The 22,894-nt window shown below is 29.6% G+C and overlaps 4 protein-coding genes across 5 annotated transcripts; 2 read left to right on the top strand and 2 right to left on the bottom strand.

Annotated features, from left to right (window-relative positions):
* Positions 1–3,475: 3,475 nt before the first annotated feature.
* Positions 3,476–5,737, top strand: LOC124930876. 2 transcript variants are annotated; one of them, XM_047471245.1, is made up of 3 exons: positions 3,476–3,967; positions 4,193–4,802; positions 4,881–5,737. In XM_047471245.1, exons 2-3 carry the CDS (start codon positions 4,223–4,225, stop codon positions 5,525–5,527), a joined length of 1,227 nt encoding a protein of 408 aa, XP_047327201.1. In that variant the 5' UTR covers positions 3,476–3,967; positions 4,193–4,222; the 3' UTR covers positions 5,528–5,737. The 2 variants fall into 2 exon arrangements, with proteins under 2 accessions (XP_047327201.1, XP_047327200.1); XM_047471244.1 differs by having other exon boundaries at positions 4,190–4,802.
* Positions 5,738–5,871: 134 nt separating this feature from the next.
* On the bottom strand, positions 5,872–6,489 carry LOC124929799 (dirigent protein 25-like). The gene has a single exon (XM_047470189.1). The coding sequence runs from the start codon at positions 6,487–6,489 to the stop codon at positions 5,872–5,874; it is 618 nt and encodes a 205-aa protein (XP_047326145.1).
* A 1,606-nt stretch (positions 6,490–8,095) lies between these two features.
* LOC124931783 (spliceosome-associated protein 130 A) lies at positions 8,096–13,367 on the top strand. Its single transcript, XM_047472335.1, has 4 exons — positions 8,096–11,237; positions 12,237–12,728; positions 12,807–12,954; positions 13,037–13,367. Exons 1-3 carry the CDS (start codon positions 8,229–8,231, stop codon positions 12,942–12,944), a joined length of 3,639 nt encoding a protein of 1,212 aa, XP_047328291.1. The 5' UTR covers positions 8,096–8,228; the 3' UTR covers positions 12,945–12,954; positions 13,037–13,367.
* A 761-nt stretch (positions 13,368–14,128) lies between these two features.
* LOC124931304 (caffeoylshikimate esterase-like) lies at positions 14,129–16,403 on the bottom strand. The gene is made up of 5 exons (XM_047471740.1): positions 16,312–16,403; positions 15,760–16,221; positions 15,110–15,247; positions 14,924–15,022; positions 14,129–14,510 (listed from the first exon to the last, which is right to left on the bottom strand). The coding sequence occupies exons 1-5, from the start codon at positions 16,312–16,314 to the stop codon at positions 14,238–14,240; spliced, it is 975 nt and encodes a 324-aa protein (XP_047327696.1). The 5' UTR covers positions 16,315–16,403; the 3' UTR covers positions 14,129–14,237.
* Positions 16,404–22,894: the final 6,491 nt, after the last annotated feature.

The raw sequence follows: 22,894 nt of genomic DNA, 5'->3' as shown, positions 1-22,894 counted from the left end.
GAGAATATTATTTTTATTAATTAATAATTTTTAAATATTTAATATTTATACATAATAATTATATTATATTATATGATTTTAATAGAATTTATAAATATTTAAGCAGTTTATTCATTTTAATACACAGATTTATTTAGATGTGTCCTATTTATTCCTATTAAATAGTAAACTGGATCATACAATTTTTTATATTAAAATTGTTCAAGTATTTATGATTAATTGTATAAAAAATATTATATTTTTTCATATATTATTATTACAAATAATTATTTATATAAATAAAAATAATGGCTTAATAATTTTCTTAAACTTTTACCTCCACCTTGGTTTTATCTTTTATTAATATATATAATTCTCTTTTCAAGTAAACTTTTTTTTCTTCAACTTTACACAATTTTTATTCTTTGCATTCATTTTCTGAAAATAAGATAAACAAATTTAATTCACATTAGTTACATTTTATTCTCATATCAATAAATATATCATGATTGAAAGAAGACAAAAGCACACAAAATCCATATAAACAATACTTACAAAATTTAAAATATAATATGATAAAAAAATAATTTTATATTAATTAAAATATATATATTTAATAATTTAAATGTTTTCAATGAGAGTTAAACCTTATTGAATTTGTTGAAGGCAATAATCTCTATTCCTAAATTGGTTTACTGATAAACATTTATAAGAGTGTATTATTGTTGAATATTGATATAGGAATAGCTACCAACTAAAAAAAAAAACTAAGAGCTCATGTTTAAAAAAATAATAACCAATTCATCCTTTTTTTATAAAAGAAAATTAACAAGTAAAATAAGCATTAGCAAATTTATGAAACAAAGTGAGTAAAACTGATTTAAGATGAGTTATTCTATAACCATTGAGAAGAAAGTTTATAATAGAGATTATGTCCATATAAAAATAAGTAACCATTTAAACTTGAATTGAAGTTCAATTTTAATTCTTAAGTTTTTGTAAGTCATTTAATATTAAAAAATAAAATTGAAATTAGACTTTTATTGAAATTCAAACTAATATAATTTTTTTTAATCAATTTCATTATTTTTAACTCGAAATAAAAGCTTATTTTAATATTTACTTTTATGTGTTTTCAAACAAAATATCTTATTTTTTTTATATTTACAACACAATTAAGATTTTTTTTGTTTAGAAAGTTCAAATGTCGAATTAATATTTAATTTATTTATTTAGTATGTTAACATTTTGAACTATAGATATATTTTTTTTTAATTTAGTAAGTTAGTTTATGGATATTCTTTTTTTTTTTGAATTTAGGAAGTTAACATGTAGATTAATATTTTTTTAATTTAGAAAGTTAATATGTTAAATCGATTTTTTTCCTTAATGAGAATTGAACCTTAGACAATTTATTTTTGACACTTATTTACAATTATTAAGTTGTGTGAAATAAATATTTTAATAATATGGATAATGTATATTTAAATTATTTTTATTATATTACTTTTTAAACATAAAAATTGTATATTTTTGAATTATAATTAATTATTAATTTTTATAAAATTGAAATTAGAATTAGAATTTTAATAACACTTCCAATTAAATTCAGCTAATCCAAACATATCGTTACAAAAATGACTCTCAATATATAATAAACTTTTTATATTGAAAGATATATTTTAAATTAATTAATAACAAGTTTATTTATAATCACTACAACATTGCTTCATGGTTGGAGTATTAATGAACATTGTTCAGGTTAGTGTTAATATATTAAAATTATTTTTTACCACACAAATTTTAAAGATTTACATATTTTAATTTTAGATAGGACTAAAATCGTGCACCATTGATTCACCAATCAAACTATTTAAACATAATATAGATTGCAAAAAAAAGATGGAAGAAATTAAGAAACCCTAAAAATAAGAGAGAATATCAATACTTTCAAAAGTATCATTGATTTTTAATAAGGCTATCAAATCCCATCAAATAAACTAGATTCCTTCTGGTAAAAAAAACCTTATTTACATAAATTATTATTTTATAAAAAATATACAAAAAATTGATCAAAATTTTAGTTATTATAATATGATTTAAAATTTATCAACAACGTTTTTTTTTTTTCATTTTCACATATCTTTTGTTTCTAATAGAAATAAAATATTATAATTATTTTTAATTTAAAAGAAGTTAATCCAATCCTACCTCAATTTAGAACTTATTTTTATTAAAAATGAAATTTGAGAGACTTAATTTCTTAAATAATATTTTTTTTACTTAAAATATTATAGTGTGGTAAATTGGTAATTATGATAAAATATTGTAAAGACTAGGAGAGTTCATGGTAATGAGTTTACCTATGCAATTTAAAAAATATATATATAATGAAATATTAGTTTTTTAAAAGTTTATAAACACTTAAAAATATATCAAACAAATATCATTAATTATCATAGTTTTAAAATAAATGGTCCAAATTAGACTTCAATCCAGCTTTTTGAACATGTCAAAATTCGGTCCGACCAATCGGTTCTACTAGAAATTTCCGATTTGAAAGGTTAGTCATTATTATCTACATTTTAATGAAACTCTACTGACAAACGATGTTTCTAATCACTCCCCACTTTTGTGGAAGCATCTCTTAAGGGTTTAAACCAGAGTTCTACTTTCGTTGAGATCTATTCATGAAATAGAAGATCCCTTTCTTGAAATTGGATAGGGTTTATCGAATTATACGGATTTGAACTCAAAGTTTTTGGCTTCACGTTGGCTTTAAGATAACCTTGATTCTCGATTACCTTGATAATATGAAGATTCTTTTTTATTATGTGATGGAATGTTTGTTTTGAATAGGGTTGTTTCGTTAAAATTGTTTAATACGGTTTACAATTACTTGTGATTTCAATTATAATGGTGTATAACATTATTTCTTATTTGAAATTTAAATTATGTTTCATCTATCTATAGTCTGATTTTATTGTGAAATGTTTAAAGTTTTAGGTCATGCAGATTTATCTTCGGTTGATGTTTTGGGAGTTCTGATTTTACTGATGAAGCACACTTGATATAATGTCATGAATATTCTAATGCGATGAATAAAGTGTCTTGAATGATGCTGGTCAATTTAGTGTTACCTCACATTGCATTCATAACGTTAGTTTAGTTGCCAACATTCTGTTTTAAAATTTGGTCAAATTAACTATTCATTTTTTTTAACCACTTATTAGATCGGATCGGGCCGAATCGAGCTGAACCGAACCTCACAAAAAATCGAGATGATGACCGTAACAGTTTTCAATCATCATTATCATTTACTTTAAGATAAAAAAAAGTTAATTTTTTATTAAATTTGAGCTAATGTTGGATTTAATTTTAATTTTGGAGAAAATAATCATTTTTACCTTTAAGCTATAAAATGATTGTGATTCATTTCAATGATATAACTAGATAGTAAGTAATATCATTGATTGACTGCATAATAGTGTAGAAATGTTGGCGCGAGATAGACGGGGAAGAGAGAGATACCTCATCATCAATCATCCATGTCGGTCAGCCCTTGAAAAAGGGTACCCTGGATGGAAGAAATCATTTTATATACAATAGTATCATCAAGGGTCGCACAGTCACTACCTAATTGCCACCGCCGCCGCCTCCTAACCCGGAAACATCCTCGCTCCTCCTTATTCTTCTCTCTTCTTTCATTTCTATCTTTCCTTCTTTCTTTCAATCTATCTTTTCGATTACCCACATCACATAATCCATGAAGTTTTCTTTGTTTATTGTAAGAAGAAACCCAATTCTTTGTTTTGGCTGACCATCATCGTCTTCCTTCCGATCCTAAATCCATCTTGATCGAACCCTCTTCAGTGTTTATGATTTGGGTTTCATAGATTGTTGCATATTAAGGAAGGATTTTACTGCTCTTTTGTATTCCTCTCCAATTCTCTGTGGATTTGACTGCTAATTTGGGGATCATAATCAGGTAAATTATGATCAAATTAACTGTTTATATTTGTTCGTGTGATGATTACCCTCTTTTCTATTTGCAGTTTCAAATACTTTGATTTCGATTTATGATGATGATGTTGTTGTTGTTGTTTTAATTCATGTTCTTGCATCTTGATGTGAAATTGAAATCACGCACGCCAAAGAAGGGACTGATTTTGTGTTTGTTTGTTAAATTGTGTATTGGAATTTGGAACAGAAGGCAGTTGTCGTTGGAGAATTGAAGGTGGAAATGGAACCTGAGCAATGCACAGTAAGTGTCATTGCTCAGTTGATGAATCTCAATAATGTTGTCAATCCTCCGTTTCAGTCCTCACCCGGCCCAATTAGAGTCCTCTCCGATGACTATCTCCAGAAAACTGCTTCAATCGGTTTGCATAGATCACTATCATCATTTCAGGGATCAAGAAGAAAGAAGAAGCAACCATTGTCATCCCACAATGATTGTGTTGCTAGTAAGAGATCTTTAGAAGAGCCCAAAAATGCTCAAAACCATCTAATTGTTGTAAACAGAGCAAAATCTGGTATTGGGCTGAAGAAAAATCAACGACAAATAACATCGGATTTTCGTTTTGCCAAGAAAAAATCACCCTTGTGTCTTGTAAAAACGTTTGCAAATCCAAATGGTGTACTCCCCTGTGCAGATCAAGAAACCAGTCCCAATGGTTCAAACCATCTAGAAGAAGAAGAAAATTCTCGCTTTCTATCATCAAGCTGCGCAGATTACTGTTCGCCCAGTCCAATTTCTGTTCTGGAGCCGTGTTTAAGCGATAATTCCGAAAGCATCGAGTCTACTAAATCTGACGTTCATGGTAATTTCAAATGAAATGTGGAGTTTAGTTTAAATTCGTCTAAATTTTCAGATTTTGACACTATTTTAATTTGACTAGGTGGTATACATGGAAATCTTGAATTCCTGATATCCGAATCTGAAGAGATGAATTCAGAAGTGTCTGGAATGATGGTATCGAGCGATGAAGATGAGGAAAACACAGAAGAACTCATTGAAGAAGATCAACGACAAATGATGGAGTTATTTGGAGTTCAGGGGAGTCGAGATTTCTCCTACATTGTGGATGCTCTAGACGAGGCAGGCTTCTATGGAAATGAAACCCTTAGCTTTGATAGATGGTACTCTGAAGAGCTTCCGATTAGCCCAATAATCTTTGAGATTCTGGAGAAGAAGTTTGGCAAGCAAAAAACATGGGAGAGATGGGAAAGGAAGCTCTTGTTCGACCGAATAAATGTTGCACTAAGGCATATCCTGCACCACCAACCGTGTAGATCAAATTCGAGACAATTGAGGAGGATTTTTGAGTTTTGGCAGAGGCGGGAGGTGGTGGAGGATGAACTATGGACATTCTTGATAAACGAAGAGAAAGTGAGAGTGAAGGAAACGCAGATGAAGGTGGCTGAGAAGGTTCTCTCTGCAAATGAGGGGGTCAAGTGGCTGGATCTTCATGAAGAGATAGACATATTTGTTGCCGAGATAGAGACATCTTTGTTTCGCGAGCTTGAAGAGGAACTAGTTTGTTAAGAAGGTAAAATTTTGAATTTCAGTTGGTTTTTTCATTTGTGTATAGGAAATTGCAGAGGATTGGTGTAGTTTTTAGGTTTAGAGGAAAGAAAAGAGGTAAGGGATTGATTATGTGTTTGATTGCTTTGTGATTTGTACCATTTTTTTGGGGTGTAAACTAGGAACCAAGACACAATACCACATATGTTTGATCGTGTGTTTCCCATTTTAGTCGATTTGGTTATATTCGATTCTCACTAACAACATTCTGATTTAATAGTAGAGTCGTGTGAGCTTTATTCAAGAATAAACCACGCTTATTTAAAAAAACAGTTTGATAATTTTGTTTTTGTTTCTCTTTTAGATTATCCCAAATGAACATTGAATAAAAGCAGTTTGTAAGGCCTCCCATTTGATCCCAAATCCAATGTCTTAACCGATGCATACCCGTTTGCATTACGATATTTCCCGGTCCCACCAACGACTGCAATATGAGACTCATGTGTGTCAACTTGGTGCACCCCGAAAAACTTGAGTCCATCCCCATTAGAGAAAGAAGCTTTGATAGCCACCATATAATGTCCAACTCCATCATCTGAGCTTGCCACATAAATCCCTTGAGCACTTCCTATTAGCACGGGCGAACCTGGTTCCAAATATTGGTACAAAGCCTGGTCGATGGCTGTGATTGGACCGAATTCGAGACCTTCCATGTCTGCCCTGCCATCGGTTGTGGGCAGGTCTGGCTTGTTTTCTTGGTTGTTATTAGGTAACCGCTGGGTTATTATTGGCTCTTCTTTGTAGGGTTGGTTGTCGAGAACATCGTGCATGTAGAAGGAGATTGTGTTACTAGGGTCATTACTTTGGGCAATTATAGATGGGTCATCGAGGCCTTCTCCTAGGACAAAAATTGTGTTTGCTGATGAAGAGAGGTGTAGGAAGAAGAGACATAGAATGCTGGGGAGGGTGTTCATGGATTTCATGGGGGAGTATTAATAATCATAAGATGGATGAGGCAAATAGTTGTTTGGCTTATATATACATATATGAATAAATCATCTAAAGAAAAATGAGACAATTTGATGTTATTAATATGTTGTGTTGGAGTGGTTATTATTATTTGATGTCACCAAAACCATGTTGGGTTAAATATTAGTCTATTTGATTTATTTGCTCAACAAATACAACACTGTTTTGGATTTTGGTATATATATATATTATATTATTTGGATCATTCAAAAAATTACAATTGTCAAAAATCATGTTATAAAAAAAAATGAACTAGGAACTATGAAATAATCAATAATTAATTTATAAAGTCCTTGAAAAAAAATTGATTTGCCTTTATGGTTTTTGTTTGTTTAAGTATGCAAGTATTTATGTTAATAGAGATCTCAATTAGATTTTGTTAGTAGTTTTAATAGCTCAACATAATTAAATATATAAATTATTAATATATATATATATTCTTAATATTTAATAAAAAAAAATTAAGTTTATTTTTATCATAATATTAATTTTCAATATATTATAATATATAATATTAAAATATCGTATATATATATATATATGGTTTCGTTAGCTGATCAGATATAAAAAAATAAATTAAACTCGTCTTATAGAGTTTATTGTTGATTAGATGTAAATAAATGTCACTGTATTAACAATATGTTATGCGTTGATAATATATTGATAGTTTTTATGTGAGACATTGCTACAAGTTGTTTACTAAGATGTCGATATAGTTTCTGTTGGAAAAAAGTTTGGGAGTCAAAGATTTCATCTAATATCTCGTTGTTTGGATAAAGCGTTAATCATTGTGGAATTATAACGATTGATATGTGCATAAAAAATGTTGTATTTTGGATAGTTGTATGTGTCACAATGAGGCTGAATTAACAACTCACTTATTTTTACAGTGTCAAAGGGGGACTAGTATTTAAATTTTTTTGTGAAGTATTATTGAGATTCATTGGGTGATGCTCGAGTATTTGAGTAGTTTGTGAGAAATTTGGATTGATGTAGCTGATTTGATAGACCTACATATTTGAGTTACCATCCAAATTATTTTTTGATGAATTATCTATTTTGAGAGAAATTGTCGTTTTCAATGATCGTAGTAGTCTGATGCGTATAATTCATAATATTGTTATTATGAAAAAAGAGTATGTCGGGAGTTAATCATTTTTCTTGAAAATTTACGAACTCAAAAATTTATTTAGTACTGTTTTTTTTTTAAATTTATTTTTATGTCATGATTTTTTGTTTTGTTGTGCTTAAAAGATTTTTTTCCATTTTAATATATATGGACATTTTAAAAAAATAATAAAATAAAATAAAAATTTATATAATTTTTTGATTTTTTTTACTTAAAAAAAATATTGACTCCCTCAAGTAGTAAAATTATTTCCGAAGTAAAATGAGAAAGAAATGGTAATCCTTCCCTATTTGTTAGATTCAAGTTCAAATACATTTTCTATTGTAAGTAAAATAATTTAATTTGTCTAAAATGTAAATAATAATATTTAATTAAAAACGAATTTTATATAGTTAAATTGCAGAGATTTTTAATGGTAAGCAATTTTTGCTTCTCCATTTTCCGTCGCGAGGTTTTCTAGGGTTTATCCCCTCTCTTTCTTCCCGAATCAAGCAGTCAGTCAGTCCTTCATTTCCAGCAAGCAACACGGGGGGATTTACTTACGATTGTTCTAGCTAGCGAAGAATGTATCTCTACAATCTCACTCTCCAGCAAGCTGCTGGTATAGTCTGCGCGATCAATGGAAGTTTCTCCGGTGGTAAGGTCCAAGAAATTGTCGTTGCAAGAGGCAAGGTTCTCGATATGCTCCGACCCGACGAAAACGGTAAGATTCAGAAACTTCTCTCTGTTGAAGTTTTTGGTGCTATTAGGTCTTTAGCTCAGTTCAGGTTAACCGGCGCCCAGAAAGACTATATTGTTGTTGGTTCCGATTCGGGCCGGATTGTCATACTAGAGTACAATAAGGAGAAGAATGTCTTCGATAAAGTTCATCAGGAGACTTTTGGGAAGTCCGGTTGTCGACGGATTGTGCCTGGGCAGTACTTGGCTATTGATCCTAAAGGTAGGGCGGCTATGGTTGGGGCTTGTGAGAAGCAGAAGCTTGTTTATGTATTGAATAGGGATACTGCAGCTAGGTTGACGATTTCTTCACCCTTGGAGGCGCACAAAACTCATACCATTACTTACTCTATATGTGGGGTTGATTGTGGGTTTGATAATCCAATATTTGCTGCAATTGAGCTTGATTACGCTGAAGCAGATCAAGATTCAACAGGACAGGCTGCTGCAGAGGCGCAGAAGCACCTTACTTTTTATGAGCTTGATCTTGGGCTGAATCACGTTTCAAGGAAGTGGTCTGAGCAGGTTGATAATGGTGCCAACATGCTTGTTACCGTGCCTGGTGGTGGAGATGGCCCTAGTGGTGTGCTTGTTTGTGCTGAGAATTTTGTCATATACAAAAATCAGGGTCACCCTGATGTTAGGGCTGTTATTCCTAGGCGGGCAGATTTGCCAGCAGAACGTGGTGTCTTGATTGTTTCGGCTGCAACTCACAAGCAAAAGTCCATGTTCTTCTTTCTCTTGCAAACAGAGTACGGTGACATCTTTAAGGTTACGCTAGACCATGATAATGAAAGAGTGAAGGAGTTAAAGATTAAGTACTTTGACACAATTCCTGTATCATCTTCACTGTGTGTGTTGAAGTCTGGGTTTCTGTTTGCTGCATCTGAGTTTGGTAATCATGTTCTGTATCAGTTTCAGGCAATTGGAGATGACCCTGATGTTGAGTCTTCGTCAAATACACTGATGGAAACAGAAGAAGGTTTCCAGCCTCTCTATTTCCAGCCAAGGAAATTGAAGAATCTTTTGAGGATAGACCAAGTTGAGAGCTTAATGCCAATAATGGATATGAAAGTTGATAATCTTTTTGAAGAAGAGACCCCTCAGATTTTCACTCTTTGTGGGAGGGGTCCACGTTCGTCTCTGAGGATATTAAGACCAGGCCTGGCTGTCAGTGAAATGGCCGTTTCAGACCTTCCTGGTGTCCCAAGTGCTGTATGGACAGTGAAGAAGAATGTCAATGATGAATTTGATGCTTATATTGTTGTTTCCTTTGCCAATGCAACTCTTGTGCTCTCTATTGGTGAGACTGTTGAAGAAGTGAGTGATAGTGGATTTTTGGACACCACACCTTCACTTGCAGTTTCTCTGATAGGAGACGATTCTTTGATGCAAGTTCACCCTAGTGGGATTAGACATATAAGGGAGGATGGTCGTATTAATGAGTGGAGAACCCCTGGGAAGAGGACAATTGTTAAAGTTGGAGCTAACAGGCTTCAAGTGGTTATCGCATTGAGTGGAGGCGAGCTTATTTATTTTGAAGTTGATCTGAATGGACAGCTGATGGAAGTTGAGAAGCATGAGATGTCGGGTGATGTGGCTTGTTTGGATATTGCTCCTGTTCCAGAGGGACGACAAAGATCGCGCTTCCTAGCTGTTGGATCATATGACAACAGCATTCGCATCTTATCTTTGGATCCTGATGATTGTATGCAAGTGTTGAGTCTGCAAAGTGTCTCTTCACCACCAGAATCCCTTATTTTTCTAGAAGTGCAGGCGTCTGTGGGTGGGGAGGATGGTGCTGATCATCCTGCTAGCCTCTTTCTCAATGCTGGTTTACAGAATGGTGTCTTGTTCAGAACTGTGGTTGACATGGTAACAGGTCAGCTTTCTGATGCTCGATCTCGATTTTTGGGGCTAAAAGCCCCGAAATTATTCTCTATTTCTGTTAGAGGAAGGCGTGCCATGTTATGCTTGTCTAGTCGTCCCTGGCTTGGTTACATACATCAAGGTCATTTTCTTCTGACACCACTTTCATATGAAACTCTTGAGTATGCTGCTTCGTTTTCATCCGATCACTGTGCGGAAGGTGTGGTGTCTGTTGCTGGGACAGCTTTAAGGGTATTTACAGTTGAAAGATTGGGAGAAACGTTTAATGAAACTTCCATTCCGTTGAGGTACACCCCAAGGAAGTTTATTCTTCATCAACAACAAAAGCAGAAAATGTTGGTCATTATTGAGAGTGATCAAGGGGCACTTACGGCAGAAGAGCGTGAGGCTGCTAAAAAGGAGTGCTTTGAAACTGGTATCGAAGAAAATGGTAAGGCTGACCAGATGGAAAATGGTGGTGGTGATGATGAGGATAAGGAAGATCCATTCTCCGACGAGCAGTATGGCTATCCCAAAGCAGAATCGGATAGGTGGGTTTCTTGCATAAGAGTTCTTGACCCAAAGACTGCAACCACCACTTGTTTGCTGGAGCTTCAGGATAATGAAGCTGCATTCAGCATATGCACAGTGAACTTCAAAGACAAAGGGGCACTCTTAGCTGTCGGTACAGCTCAGGGTCTTCAATTCTGGCCCAAAAAGACACAAATTGCTGGATATATACATATCTATAGATTTGTGGATGGTGGAAAGTCCCTTGAACTTTTACATAAGACAAAAATGGAAGGGGTTCCTCTTGCTCTGTGCAATTTCAAAGGAAAGTTACTTGCTGGAGTTGGAAATGTGCTGCGACTATATGATTTGGGAAAGAGGAGATTGCTTAGGAAGTGTGAAAACAAGATGTTCCCCAGTGCAATTAACTCTATTCATACATACCGTGATCGAATCTATGTTGGTGACATTCAGGAGGTATGTCTTATTTCTTGGTTCAGTTAGTTTTGCATTGATATTATACTATTAAGTAGCTTTTCTGTCTTTTTTTTTCACTCTTTCTCTTTACTATGAGAGACTGATTGACTTTGAGGTTTCACAAACATAAAATGTTATGAATTATGGCTAGAAATGGAACATTGGATGTAATCTTCCAATCACGCCACTTATAAACATTCACTCAATATAGTTCCATGCTATGAAAAAGTCACCCTCCTGATCTAAAAACATCTACCTATTTGGTATAATAACATCATAATAGGACTAGTTAGGCTTGTAACCATTCTCTTGTTCACTCAATAGTTAGACCAATTGTTTTAATCTTGCAGATCTGATGCATCACAGTTAATGTATGCGGACTTGATAGTTAAATGAGCTGTTTTAGACTATCTGGAAAATAGTAATTGTAAAAAATATTGGGTCATTTAGGGTTCTCACTTCTCATTAATGGAATTTTCATTTAAAAGGTACAGTAATTGTAAAATGAATAAAAAACAGCTTCTGGGTCTTCTATCTTGGGCACAACTTCTAATGAATACTGAGTTACTCTCCATCTTACTAACATATCTCCTGTCCCATTTTGTTTTACATAATTTACTAGAACTCTAGTTTGTTACATACTATGTATCTATTATTTTGGTCTGACGTTGGCTTTCATATATTAACAGAATATTGATTTGTGGGAAATTTATAAATATATATGATGATAATAAATAGGAAAAATTCTCAAATTTATATTAGTGAAGTCAACCAAAGATAAAATAGCAAATGCTTATCTGAGAAAATTGTCAAAATGTTCCTCAACATAGCTATTCCCATTTCTTAACATTTCCTTTTCAGATCCAGATCCTAGTGTTACTTCTATCTTTTTTCTTTAATTTACTTTTTTATTGAAATTATAGCTGCAAAATTGAGAGGATTAACTTTTGGATTGATTAGATTCAGTACTTGACCACCTACATTGGTTTCTGTTTGCAGTCATTCCACTATTGCAAGTATAGGCCAGACGAAAACCAATTATACATATTTGCGGATGATTGTGTGCCGAGATGGCTTACAGCTTCCCATCACGTGGATTTCGACACAATGGCTGGTTCAGACAAGTTTGGAAATATCTATTTTGTGCGTTTACCTCAGGATGTATCAGATGAAATAGAAGAAGACCCAACTGGAGGCAAGATTAAGTGGGAACAAGGAAAGCTAAACGGAGCCCCAAACAAAGTGGAGGAAATAGTCCAGTTTCATGTTGGTGATGTTGTCACATCCTTGCAGAAAGCATCTCTACTTCCAGGCGGCGGAGAATACATTATATATGGAACTATGATGGGAAGTTTGGGCGCATTGCATGCTTTCACTTCTAGGGATGATGTTGATTTCTTCTCTCATTTGGAAATGCATCTAAGGCAGGAGCATCCACCTTTATGTGGAAGGGATCATATGTCCTACAGATCTGCTTATTTTCCTGTCAAGGTAAGTTAGTATTTTGTCACATTATTTAGATTATGAATTTCGAGTTATTAATGTGGGGAGCAATCAATAATGGTGTAGGATGTGATTGATGGAGATCTATGTGAGCAATATCCAACATTGCCTATGGATATGCAGCGGAAAATTGCTGATGAACTAGATAGAACTCCTGCTGAAATTCTAAAGAAACTTGAAGAAATTCGAAATAAAATCATTTGAGGAGGATTAGGTTCGAGGTTTACTCCATGACATCAATTATCATAATTATTAATTGCTCTAAGACAGCTATTTGACTTTATTTTTTTATGCAGGAATCTCAATCTATCTAGTGAGGACATCATCTTGTATGATTGAAATGGATGCAGAGGGTTATTTTATTGGGTAGATGAGAAAACTGAGTAATAATATTTTAGTGATGTTTTGAAGACAAACAGACAGACAGAGACGGTAGAGAAATATAGATTTAGAATGCCGACCGACCATGGTTTGTTTGTTTGTTAATTACATGTTATTTCAAGTGAGTAAATGTAATTGAAGATGATTCTCACATCATCCTCTCTTAAGTGGATTTATTTGTCATTTCTGTTTGTTTTTGGTCTAATAGTCACGATTTCACTCTTTTATGCTATTTCTTTCTTTTGGAATCCATATTTTGTCACAATCTTGTCTCAAAATTATTTTTTATTTGTTATGCAAATTAGGGGAAGGTTATTGCTGATTAGATTCAGTTGATTTTTTGTATTATATTTGGTTAATATTATGTAGGTTATTTAAGTTTTTGAACTATAAGTGTAGCAAGCCGAAGGTTGTATAAACAACGCCGGAAATGGTCATGTAAAGTAAAATAGATCATCTACATCTATGACTCCAAATCCAATTATTTTGTATCATTTCCTGTTAGGAAGGAGATAGACACATCACAATCGGAGAATATTGGTAACAAACGATCTACCAGCGATTGAAGGTATTATTCAGACAATAAAAATCCGTGACAAAAAAATCAATCTGCCTAAATAGAATGTCGGACCAAAGAAAACGCTGCATCAATCAAATCTGAGTAATGGAAAAGAAAAATAAGTAACTTCGATGCGATGCTTAAAGAAACTCTTGAACTTTCAACTTTTATTTTTAATTTTCTTATTAAATAAATTAAGATCAAGATCATAGGATATATGTAAAATCATTTCGCACATAGTAACATGAGTATCACTCTATATCTGAACGTTTGGATAAATAATTCACTATAATGCAAATTGTAATTTTATTTAGTGAAAAATGAATGAAAAGTTATTCATCAATACATCCATATGCCTCTATTTTGAGCACTTTTGTTTAGTGTTACATTTCAGCTTTGCCATTCATTTTCATATTAAAGTTCAACAATTTCTCTACACAATCACTTCCTTAATACACAAGTTAATTAATTGCAAATCAATTCACTTTCACCACAAAACAAGTAAAAACCATAACACAAAGATATAATCAAATCACTCTTTGGATGGAGTTTGCAGCTTATTTGATGTAAACTTCATCATTAGCCAGCTTTTGTTCCCTTTCCATCCTTTCGTTTTCTGCGACAACTCTATCGTCGAGCCATGCAATGACATCGGAGAAGACAATGTCAATGTTTTCAGGCAATTCACCGTAGATTAAGTCGTGCCACATTCCCGGATACAACTTGAATGTCTTGTCGGTGCTGCTAGCGGACTCATACAATAGCTTGCTTATCGCTGGGTCCGTTACTTTGTCAGCATCTCCATGTACAACTAGAAACGGTAGTGAAACCTATTCATGTCAAGAAACAATAATAATTATCAAATTTGTAACAAAAACAATCTTAAAGATCAATCTACATAATGGGTTTTGAATCATTTCAAATTATTAATTAAATAGTTAATTCTTCACACACAAAAAAAAATCATAACGGGTTTTGAAAATAATTAATAATTGATGTAGAAGTAAGTGATATATTACCATACATATATAAAAAAAACATAGTGTAGTAGGTAAAATGAAAGCATTATTAAAAAAATTAAAATAAGATACTTCAATATTGAAACCAACTATTTGTGTTAAATATTGTTCTAATTACCTACCCAATACCCATGCATACAAAATACAAATTAAAAATCCCAAAAAACAATTGCAATAGTTAATGAAATAAGACAGTTTTAGTTAGTTGGAACATTTCTAATTACCTCGTTAAGTCTCTTCTCAAGATCTAAACTGACATTTAAGAGTTGATTTCCCGTTAACAAACGTGGCCGGCCTTTGTAGCAATTAGGGTTTGATCGAACCTGTAATTGTACGAACTTAATGTTAATTTATCTCAATTAATCATAAATTCGAGACCCTTCTTAACACAAAACTTTACAAAAACAAACCTCTTTTCGGATTTCTGGATTTCTAAAGGCAATATCGATAATATCTGGAATTGGAGTAATCTTCCATGTCGGAATTATGTTACATAATATGGTCAACACTTTGATTACAAATGGATTTGGTTTCATGTCATCTGCAATCTGTATAAACATATAAACCATAAATTTAATATTTAATTTAATCAATCATGCTTAAATAGTTGTATATAAAAAATATGAATATAATGCCAACAAAGTCTACCCTTTTACATAATCAAACTTTCCCACTTTCCAAATTGCTACACGACGTTTCTTATTGTCCTTTGTTTTTTGCTTAAACGAAAATAACAGATCATGATATTATTATTATTTTCATAATCTGTTATTTCATTTTATTGAATAAATTAATACTAAATTTGAAGAGTGAAAAAATAGGATCTCATATATATCATTTGACCCCAAATATTGATTCTATTGGTAACTATAGTTGACTTTTTGTGATTCGCTACTTCTTTGGAGTGGGACAATCTCCGCGGGTTAAGCACTTAATCATTTAATTATGCGAAGAAATCATAACTACGATCGGACGGGCTCGAACCAAAACGGGTTGTTTGATAGTGTAGTTTTTGATGGTTTAAAATAATTTTCAAAAAAAACCCATTAACATAAATTACCTTACACATGGGAGCAACTAAAACGGCGGCATCCCAAAAGTTGGGCATAATTCTATGCAAAAGCAACTCAACAGCTCCTCCCATGGATTCTCCAAGTAATATTCTCATCTTCTTCAAGTTTTCTTTTCTATCTGCGATGGATTTGTAATGACGAGAGCAGTCATTAACAAGGGCATCAAAGCTAGGTATATATCCTTGAAGACCAGATGATTTTCCATGTCCTTCATAATCCATTCCATGAACTTCATACCCTGCTTTCGCAAGCCTCTTTCCTGTTCCCTTCATGCTTACGCTTGTATCCATTCCATAACCATGGCAAAGAAAAATCAAACCTTTTGATTCTGTATTTGATGTTGTTGTTGGAACCCATCTGCAAGTGAAAAGCTTCATTCCTCTTGAATTCAGAACGAATTCCTCTTCGTATTTGATGCCTTCTTCATCTTCAAACTTATTATTATTAGCCTGTAATAAATAGTTCAATCCATCAAAAACAGAGACAAGAAACAGAACACCCAGATAATATATGATGATCATGTCAGAAATTAAACATACCATGGAAGAAAGAAAGATGTTTGATTGATTGGATTGGTAATGGAGAAGGAAGAACAAAGTAACTGAGTTGGTATTTCTCTCTTTCTTAAATCTTAATCCTATGTTATGAGCGTATCTTGTGGGTTTATAAATAAACATATTTCTCTCACTCTCTCTCTAGATTTGCCTGGTCAAACAAGGAGACCGTTTTAATTATATTACTCAAATTAGAATTCCTAGCCAGCCAATATTTTTATATTTTATTTTATTTTTTAGGCTCAAATTATTTCTAATATATATATATAAATATATATAATGATGCTTAATTTTTAAAGTGTCCGGATTGCCGGGTCGAGAGCTGTGGTTAATTTGGATACTTGGATCGGATTGTGGCTTGACCCGTTTTTAAATTTAAAACGGTTAAAAATAAAATTAAAAATGCTAGAGATATGTTTCGAACTTGCAACCTAACAAACACAAGTACAACTCTTTAACCAACTAGGCTACAAAGACTTTATATTTTAAATTCAAACACCAAATTTAATAAATGCGGGACGTTTTAATATTAATATAAGTTCAACTTTTTAACTAATATATAATGATGTTGAGTAAATGAATACTTGGGTCAGATTATGTGTTGACCCACCCATAAACTTAAAATGGTTAAAAATAAAATTAAAAATGTTATCCGTAATTTTTTTCGCGGTTTTTTATATTATTACTCGTGCAAATGCACGGGCTAAATGGTTTGTTTTTATATTTGTAACTAAATCCCTTCAATTACTATATTTTCCTTTTTATATGCTGTAAAAAACGGTAATATGGGTCATATCCTTTTAAATATATATATAACTTGTTATTTGATTCGGTCAAATTTTTAGTAAATGATGGGAAGTGGATTTTTTTAAAAGGAATAAAATGCAAATTATCTATTTTATTATTTTATTGTATCAAATTCATTTTACAATTAATTTTTGAATATTTTTTTTATATGAATATTGTTTTTGAGATTTGTGCATAATTTGATTTTAGTAACTAAAAAAATGTGTAATATGAGAAAATATTTGAAAATTTTGAATAGATATAAATTTTGTATTTAGTTTTTAAAAATTCAATAATGATATAATTTTGTGTACGATTTATCAATTTGAACTTTTTATTTTTATTTTTAAATTTAGTAATTTTTTTAATATATAATATTCAAACTTTTATCAAATACAGTTGAATGTTTTAAAAATGTGTAATGTATATAAATATTTTTAAAAAATATATAAAGAATTGCTATTTTTAGAAATGATAAATTAATTAAGAAAATACAAATATTATGTTAATATAAAAATATCGGTAAGATATTATATTAAATATGATAAATTGTATTGTGGTAATATCAATATTATATTATTATATTTTATTAGTTTTTTTTATTTTTAATCTAATATTTATATATTAGATATAATCTATATAACTTAAAATATATCCTTCAATAAATTTCTCTAACCATTTTAGAATATAGGGAGATTGTATTGAATAATATATTTTATCATAGTAGGATATTGGGAAATTTATTGAATAATATATTTTGAGTTATATAAATTATATCTAATATATATAGATATTAAATTAAATTTATAAGAAAAATAGTATAATATATATAATAATATTGATATTATCACAATACAATTTATCATAGTTTGATAATATTTTACCGATATATTATATTTATATTATAATATGCCTTATATTATTAAAAATTCGAATTTTATTTAATAAAAAAAAAAAATTCAAGCATATATTATATACTGTCATCCCTTCTCAAATAAAATGGATGTTTTATAATTTTTAACTATATAATATTATAACTTTAAATTAAAAAAATTAAAATATATTAAAAATAATTAAATAAGGTGGTTAATTGTACCAAACTGTCGGGCATGTGCTTATACTAATAACTTTAATAAGTGGGGGAATTTAGAGATAAGATACCATTATATATGTAATTATTTTCTTAAGAATATTAAAACATTTGCTAAAGAAAAAGCATATCATAATTTGACTTGTTAAGCAATATATATATTTATATGCGATAATAATCATATATTCCTTCACACCTTTCATAATGAAAGACACCACACAATTAATGGAAATATAATAACATATTGATAAACCAATTATTAAGGCAGTCACTTGCTACATTTAAACATTTTATATCATAATTTTATTTTGTTTGAAGGATAAAAGCTTTTTAATATTCTATAATTAAATACGAAGTAATAAAGAATTATCCATGTTCAAATTATCATATATATATATTATACAGTAGTAAGGTCTACATCAAGCACAATGCTTGAGGTCTGATCTAGTGCAGTAGTGAAATCCTTAATTAATTACCTAAATCAATATATCCTCTTATATTGGAAAGAAAATTATATGATTTTGAATCCCGACTTTCAAAAATGTCAAATAAGATTAAAGAAAATGGTAACAGCAAAAGGTCAAATTCACACTTCCATATGTGATCTTGTTTGATCTTTGCTTTTCTAGGATTTTTTCAAAAAAAATTATTTCATAAAAAAGAGGGTAGGCTGTTGTACAATGAATTACTTAAATATTAATGTTTAAATTTTAAATTTAATAATAATATTTTAAATATATATTTTTTTAAATGGTCCGTGTTGAAGACTATAACTCATTACCGTAAATATATGTGTTCTACCACTAAGTTATGAGTCGACACTTAAAACATCAAACGGAGCTTATAAATGAGTAAGATGTCAAGTTTTTTCTAGTCAAATTCACGTGTTTTTGAATTTTATTTATTTATTTTGTAAAATTATGTATTAGTGAAATATTTAAAATCACAAACACCATGTTGTTGACAACACAATCTCATAAAGATGAGATATGATTTGCTTCAACAAATTAAGCAAATTATGCTTTATCTATTCTTTGAAGCTTTGTGTTATTTTAAATAATGACAACTTTGGTTAAGTTGACCTTTAAAAAAAAAACTAATGATAATTTTAATTGTTATTAATGTTAACTTTACTTAATTTTGTTAAATTTATGAAATGATGTGTCCACGTTTAAAAAATATTGCTTAAGCCAGATTTGTTGTATAAGTTTAGTATAGAATAATATGTACTTTCTTTATTAATAAAGTTTGTAATGAAAATAATAGCATTTGGTTACTCCTATCGTTTTGTTTGGAATAAAAATAATAATTTATTGTGATTTGAGAATGTAGATATTTTTGTTTTAATAATTAAAAAGACTTGAATGATATTAATATATAATAAAAAAATAATTATATACTTTTATAAATAAAATATATTTTAATATTTTAGTTAATTAATTGAGTGATTAAATGAATTTTTTTTTTGAATAAAATGATATTTGATTAGATTGAAATTATTTAAATAATCCCACCAATCAAGACATTAATGAAAGTATTTAAATAATCCCACCGATCAAGACCTTACTGAAAGTATTTAAATAATCCCACCAATCAAGACCTAATGAAATTAGGCTATAAATTTAAGAAATTTGTAAATAATATAATTTCATATTATTAACTATATTATTTTTTTTAGTTTAGTTTGTGAAATGAAATTTAAATTGAACCATAATTATACAGAAATCATATTGACATATGATTAACTATTTTATTTAAATATATTATTCTCTTATTTTATTATTTTAATTCAATTATAACTTATAATACATTACTTGTTAACTTATATTGCATCAATAATATGAATTACATTAAATAAACTTAGTCTATTACAATTATATTATTATTTTTTTTAATTTACTCCATTATATATATATATATTTTTTACTAAAATTTAAATAATTATTTATTATAAATTTTATAAGTGATTGTATATTTCATTATATACATTAAAGTTAGTTAATCCTAACAACACAAATTACAAAGGAGAGAAAAAAAATGCAACAACATATAAAAAGTAAAACACAAACACTTATTTGAATTGATGATAGAATTTATAAATTCGTAAAAAAATCTATTAATTCCACGGTTAAATTCACCCACACATTTATATTTTACTAACAATTATTAAACAATAATGATCTTATAACTCTATAAAAATTCAACTAAAAATTATTTTATTATCTCTCATCAATTACAATACTCAATTTATTAAATGAAATACTAAAATATCATTTATTTATATATTAATATATTTTATTTATTTATTTTACAAAAAAAAATAGAATTTATCTCAAATCAACCTCAATCAGTATTATTTTAATAATCTAAGTTTATTATAATAAACTTATTCCGAATTAGGTCTTATAAACAGACATTGTATTGAGCAAATGAAAAGTTAAAGTTCCATTATATTTAACACACATTACATTTTAATAAATTTAATAATTCTCAATTTAATTCCAGTTGATGTACCAATTATTTTCATTAAAATCACTGCTCACAAATTAAAATTTTGGACTGGAAAGATAGAAGGGATATTATATATAGCCACATTTGACTGGCTTTGGGTCATCTGAAATGTTGTATTATGTACATTAATTATAAACAATCTGAGCTCATGTGTTGAATTCTTCCACTTCTTCATTAATAGATCAACATTATTAATATTATCTTAAAATGTTATTGAGAATTGGAAAATGAAGATTTTTTTAGTAGAAAAGTAGCATTTCAATTCAAATATTATGTTATATATATTCTGAAACCTTAGAGAAATAGATCAATAACTTATAACTCTTTGAAATATTATGTGATAAATAATGAAAACATATTCTTAAGATAAGGAATATAAATCTTCATACTTGTATTATTTTAAAAGAATTGTGATTTAAATATGACTATTATTGTTTGAAAATATCTTTTATGTTTCAAGAAATTAATTAAACCATATATAAGCATAAAAATATAATTTGAAAATGTTTTAACCTTTTGTTTTTATAAAAATAAAATAGGAATTAAGTTAGCACGAACTCTATAGACATGACATCTCATATCATCTTAAATATTCATTTATCTCTTTTGCAAAAAAAAAAAATCACATTATTCATTTTTTCTCAACAAATAACTCAATTATGTCATCTAATAATGAAACATGTGCTCATCTAATAAATAATTTTTTCATAGAAAAAGTTCAAAACATTTAACATTAATTTCCCTCTATAAAAATTTTGTGTATTAACATATATATATATATATATATATATATATATAATATATATATATAATTTATATATATATAATTTAAATTTGGTTTTGTAATTATTATAATATATATATATATATATTTTTAATATTAAAACAATCCACTTATATTGACCAAATGATTGGTGATTTTTTTAATTGTAAGATGAATTGCTTTATCTATATCTTCTAAAGTGCTAATTATTGTTTCTTTCGGTTTAGTTGAAATGAAATTTTACAATCAAATTCTTGACGTGAGTGAGAATTTTTTTTAAAAAAAAAGTCAATTTTACTTTATTGGTCGGTTTAATCTATTTTAATTGTACGTCAAAATTTATTATAAAAAATAATAATAAACTGCATATAAATGATTTAGTGTAAATATTTCTTTTACTATTATTATTTATATTTTTGAAACATGTAACTTAATTAACCACTAAAAGAGAGGTTTAGGTATACATCTAATTATATGCATATTTTTTTCTTTTCTTAATAATTTGTCATTAAGTTTAATGGTTCATCCGTTGCTATATTAACCAATTTCGAATTGGTTTAATGTTCGGTTTGGACTGAGTGAATCCATTTTCTTATAACTTGAATTTTCAAATTTTTAATAGGGCGATGATTTGAGTAGGGGTGTTCATCGGTTCAGTTTTCGGGTTATTCGAGGTCCTCAGTTCGGTTTATTCAATTTTTTTTTAGCCAATTCGAAAACCGAATCGAATTCGATATTCGGTTCGAATAATTTGAATTCAAACCGAATTCATGTTTTGGAACTAGCATAACCCAAAATAAATTGGACCAACCGGTAATTGAACCCGGGTCTGTACCCGTAACAGAGTACTAATCTACCACTAGACCTCTGGTACTTTTGTTTACATTTTCTTTTATTATTAAATTTTGAATTCAAAATATTCTAATTTGATTATTTTGAACTTTTTCTTAAGCTAAGTTTGGAAGAATAAATAATAAAAAATGAATTCGGTTTTCGGTTTTTGCTTTTCGAGTTGAAATCCAAACTCGAAAACCGTATTTGAATTCGAATTGGTTTGAAATTCTATTCGAAAACCGAAAATGAAATTCGAATTCGGTTTATTCAAATTCGGTGAATTCAAATTCGGTCGTATATTCGGTTCAGACCAAATATTGAACACCCCTAAATGAGAACTTCAAATATTTTGAAAAGTCAAAATTTTTATCTGGTTTAGATTGCCTTTAAAATTTGATAAAATGTCGATCTAGTCTAGTTTAGGGGGCTTTTTAGATTAATTTGATAACAAGTGGAAAGCATGAGCATGATGGATAGATGAAATGGGACATTATTGTCCAGGTAAATAAATAGGTCACAGCAATTCAATAATATAGACACTTTTGTATTTTCTGGATATCTCTTAGCAAGTTTCAACTATTACC

The sequence above is a fragment of the Impatiens glandulifera genome, chromosome 3, assembly GCF_907164915.1.
Source record: "Impatiens glandulifera chromosome 3, dImpGla2.1, whole genome shotgun sequence".
Classification (NCBI taxonomy): Eukaryota; Viridiplantae; Streptophyta; class Magnoliopsida; order Ericales; family Balsaminaceae; genus Impatiens; species Impatiens glandulifera.
The sequence above is the reverse complement of the archived record's forward strand: the minus strand, read 5'-3'. Positions and strand labels throughout refer to the sequence as shown.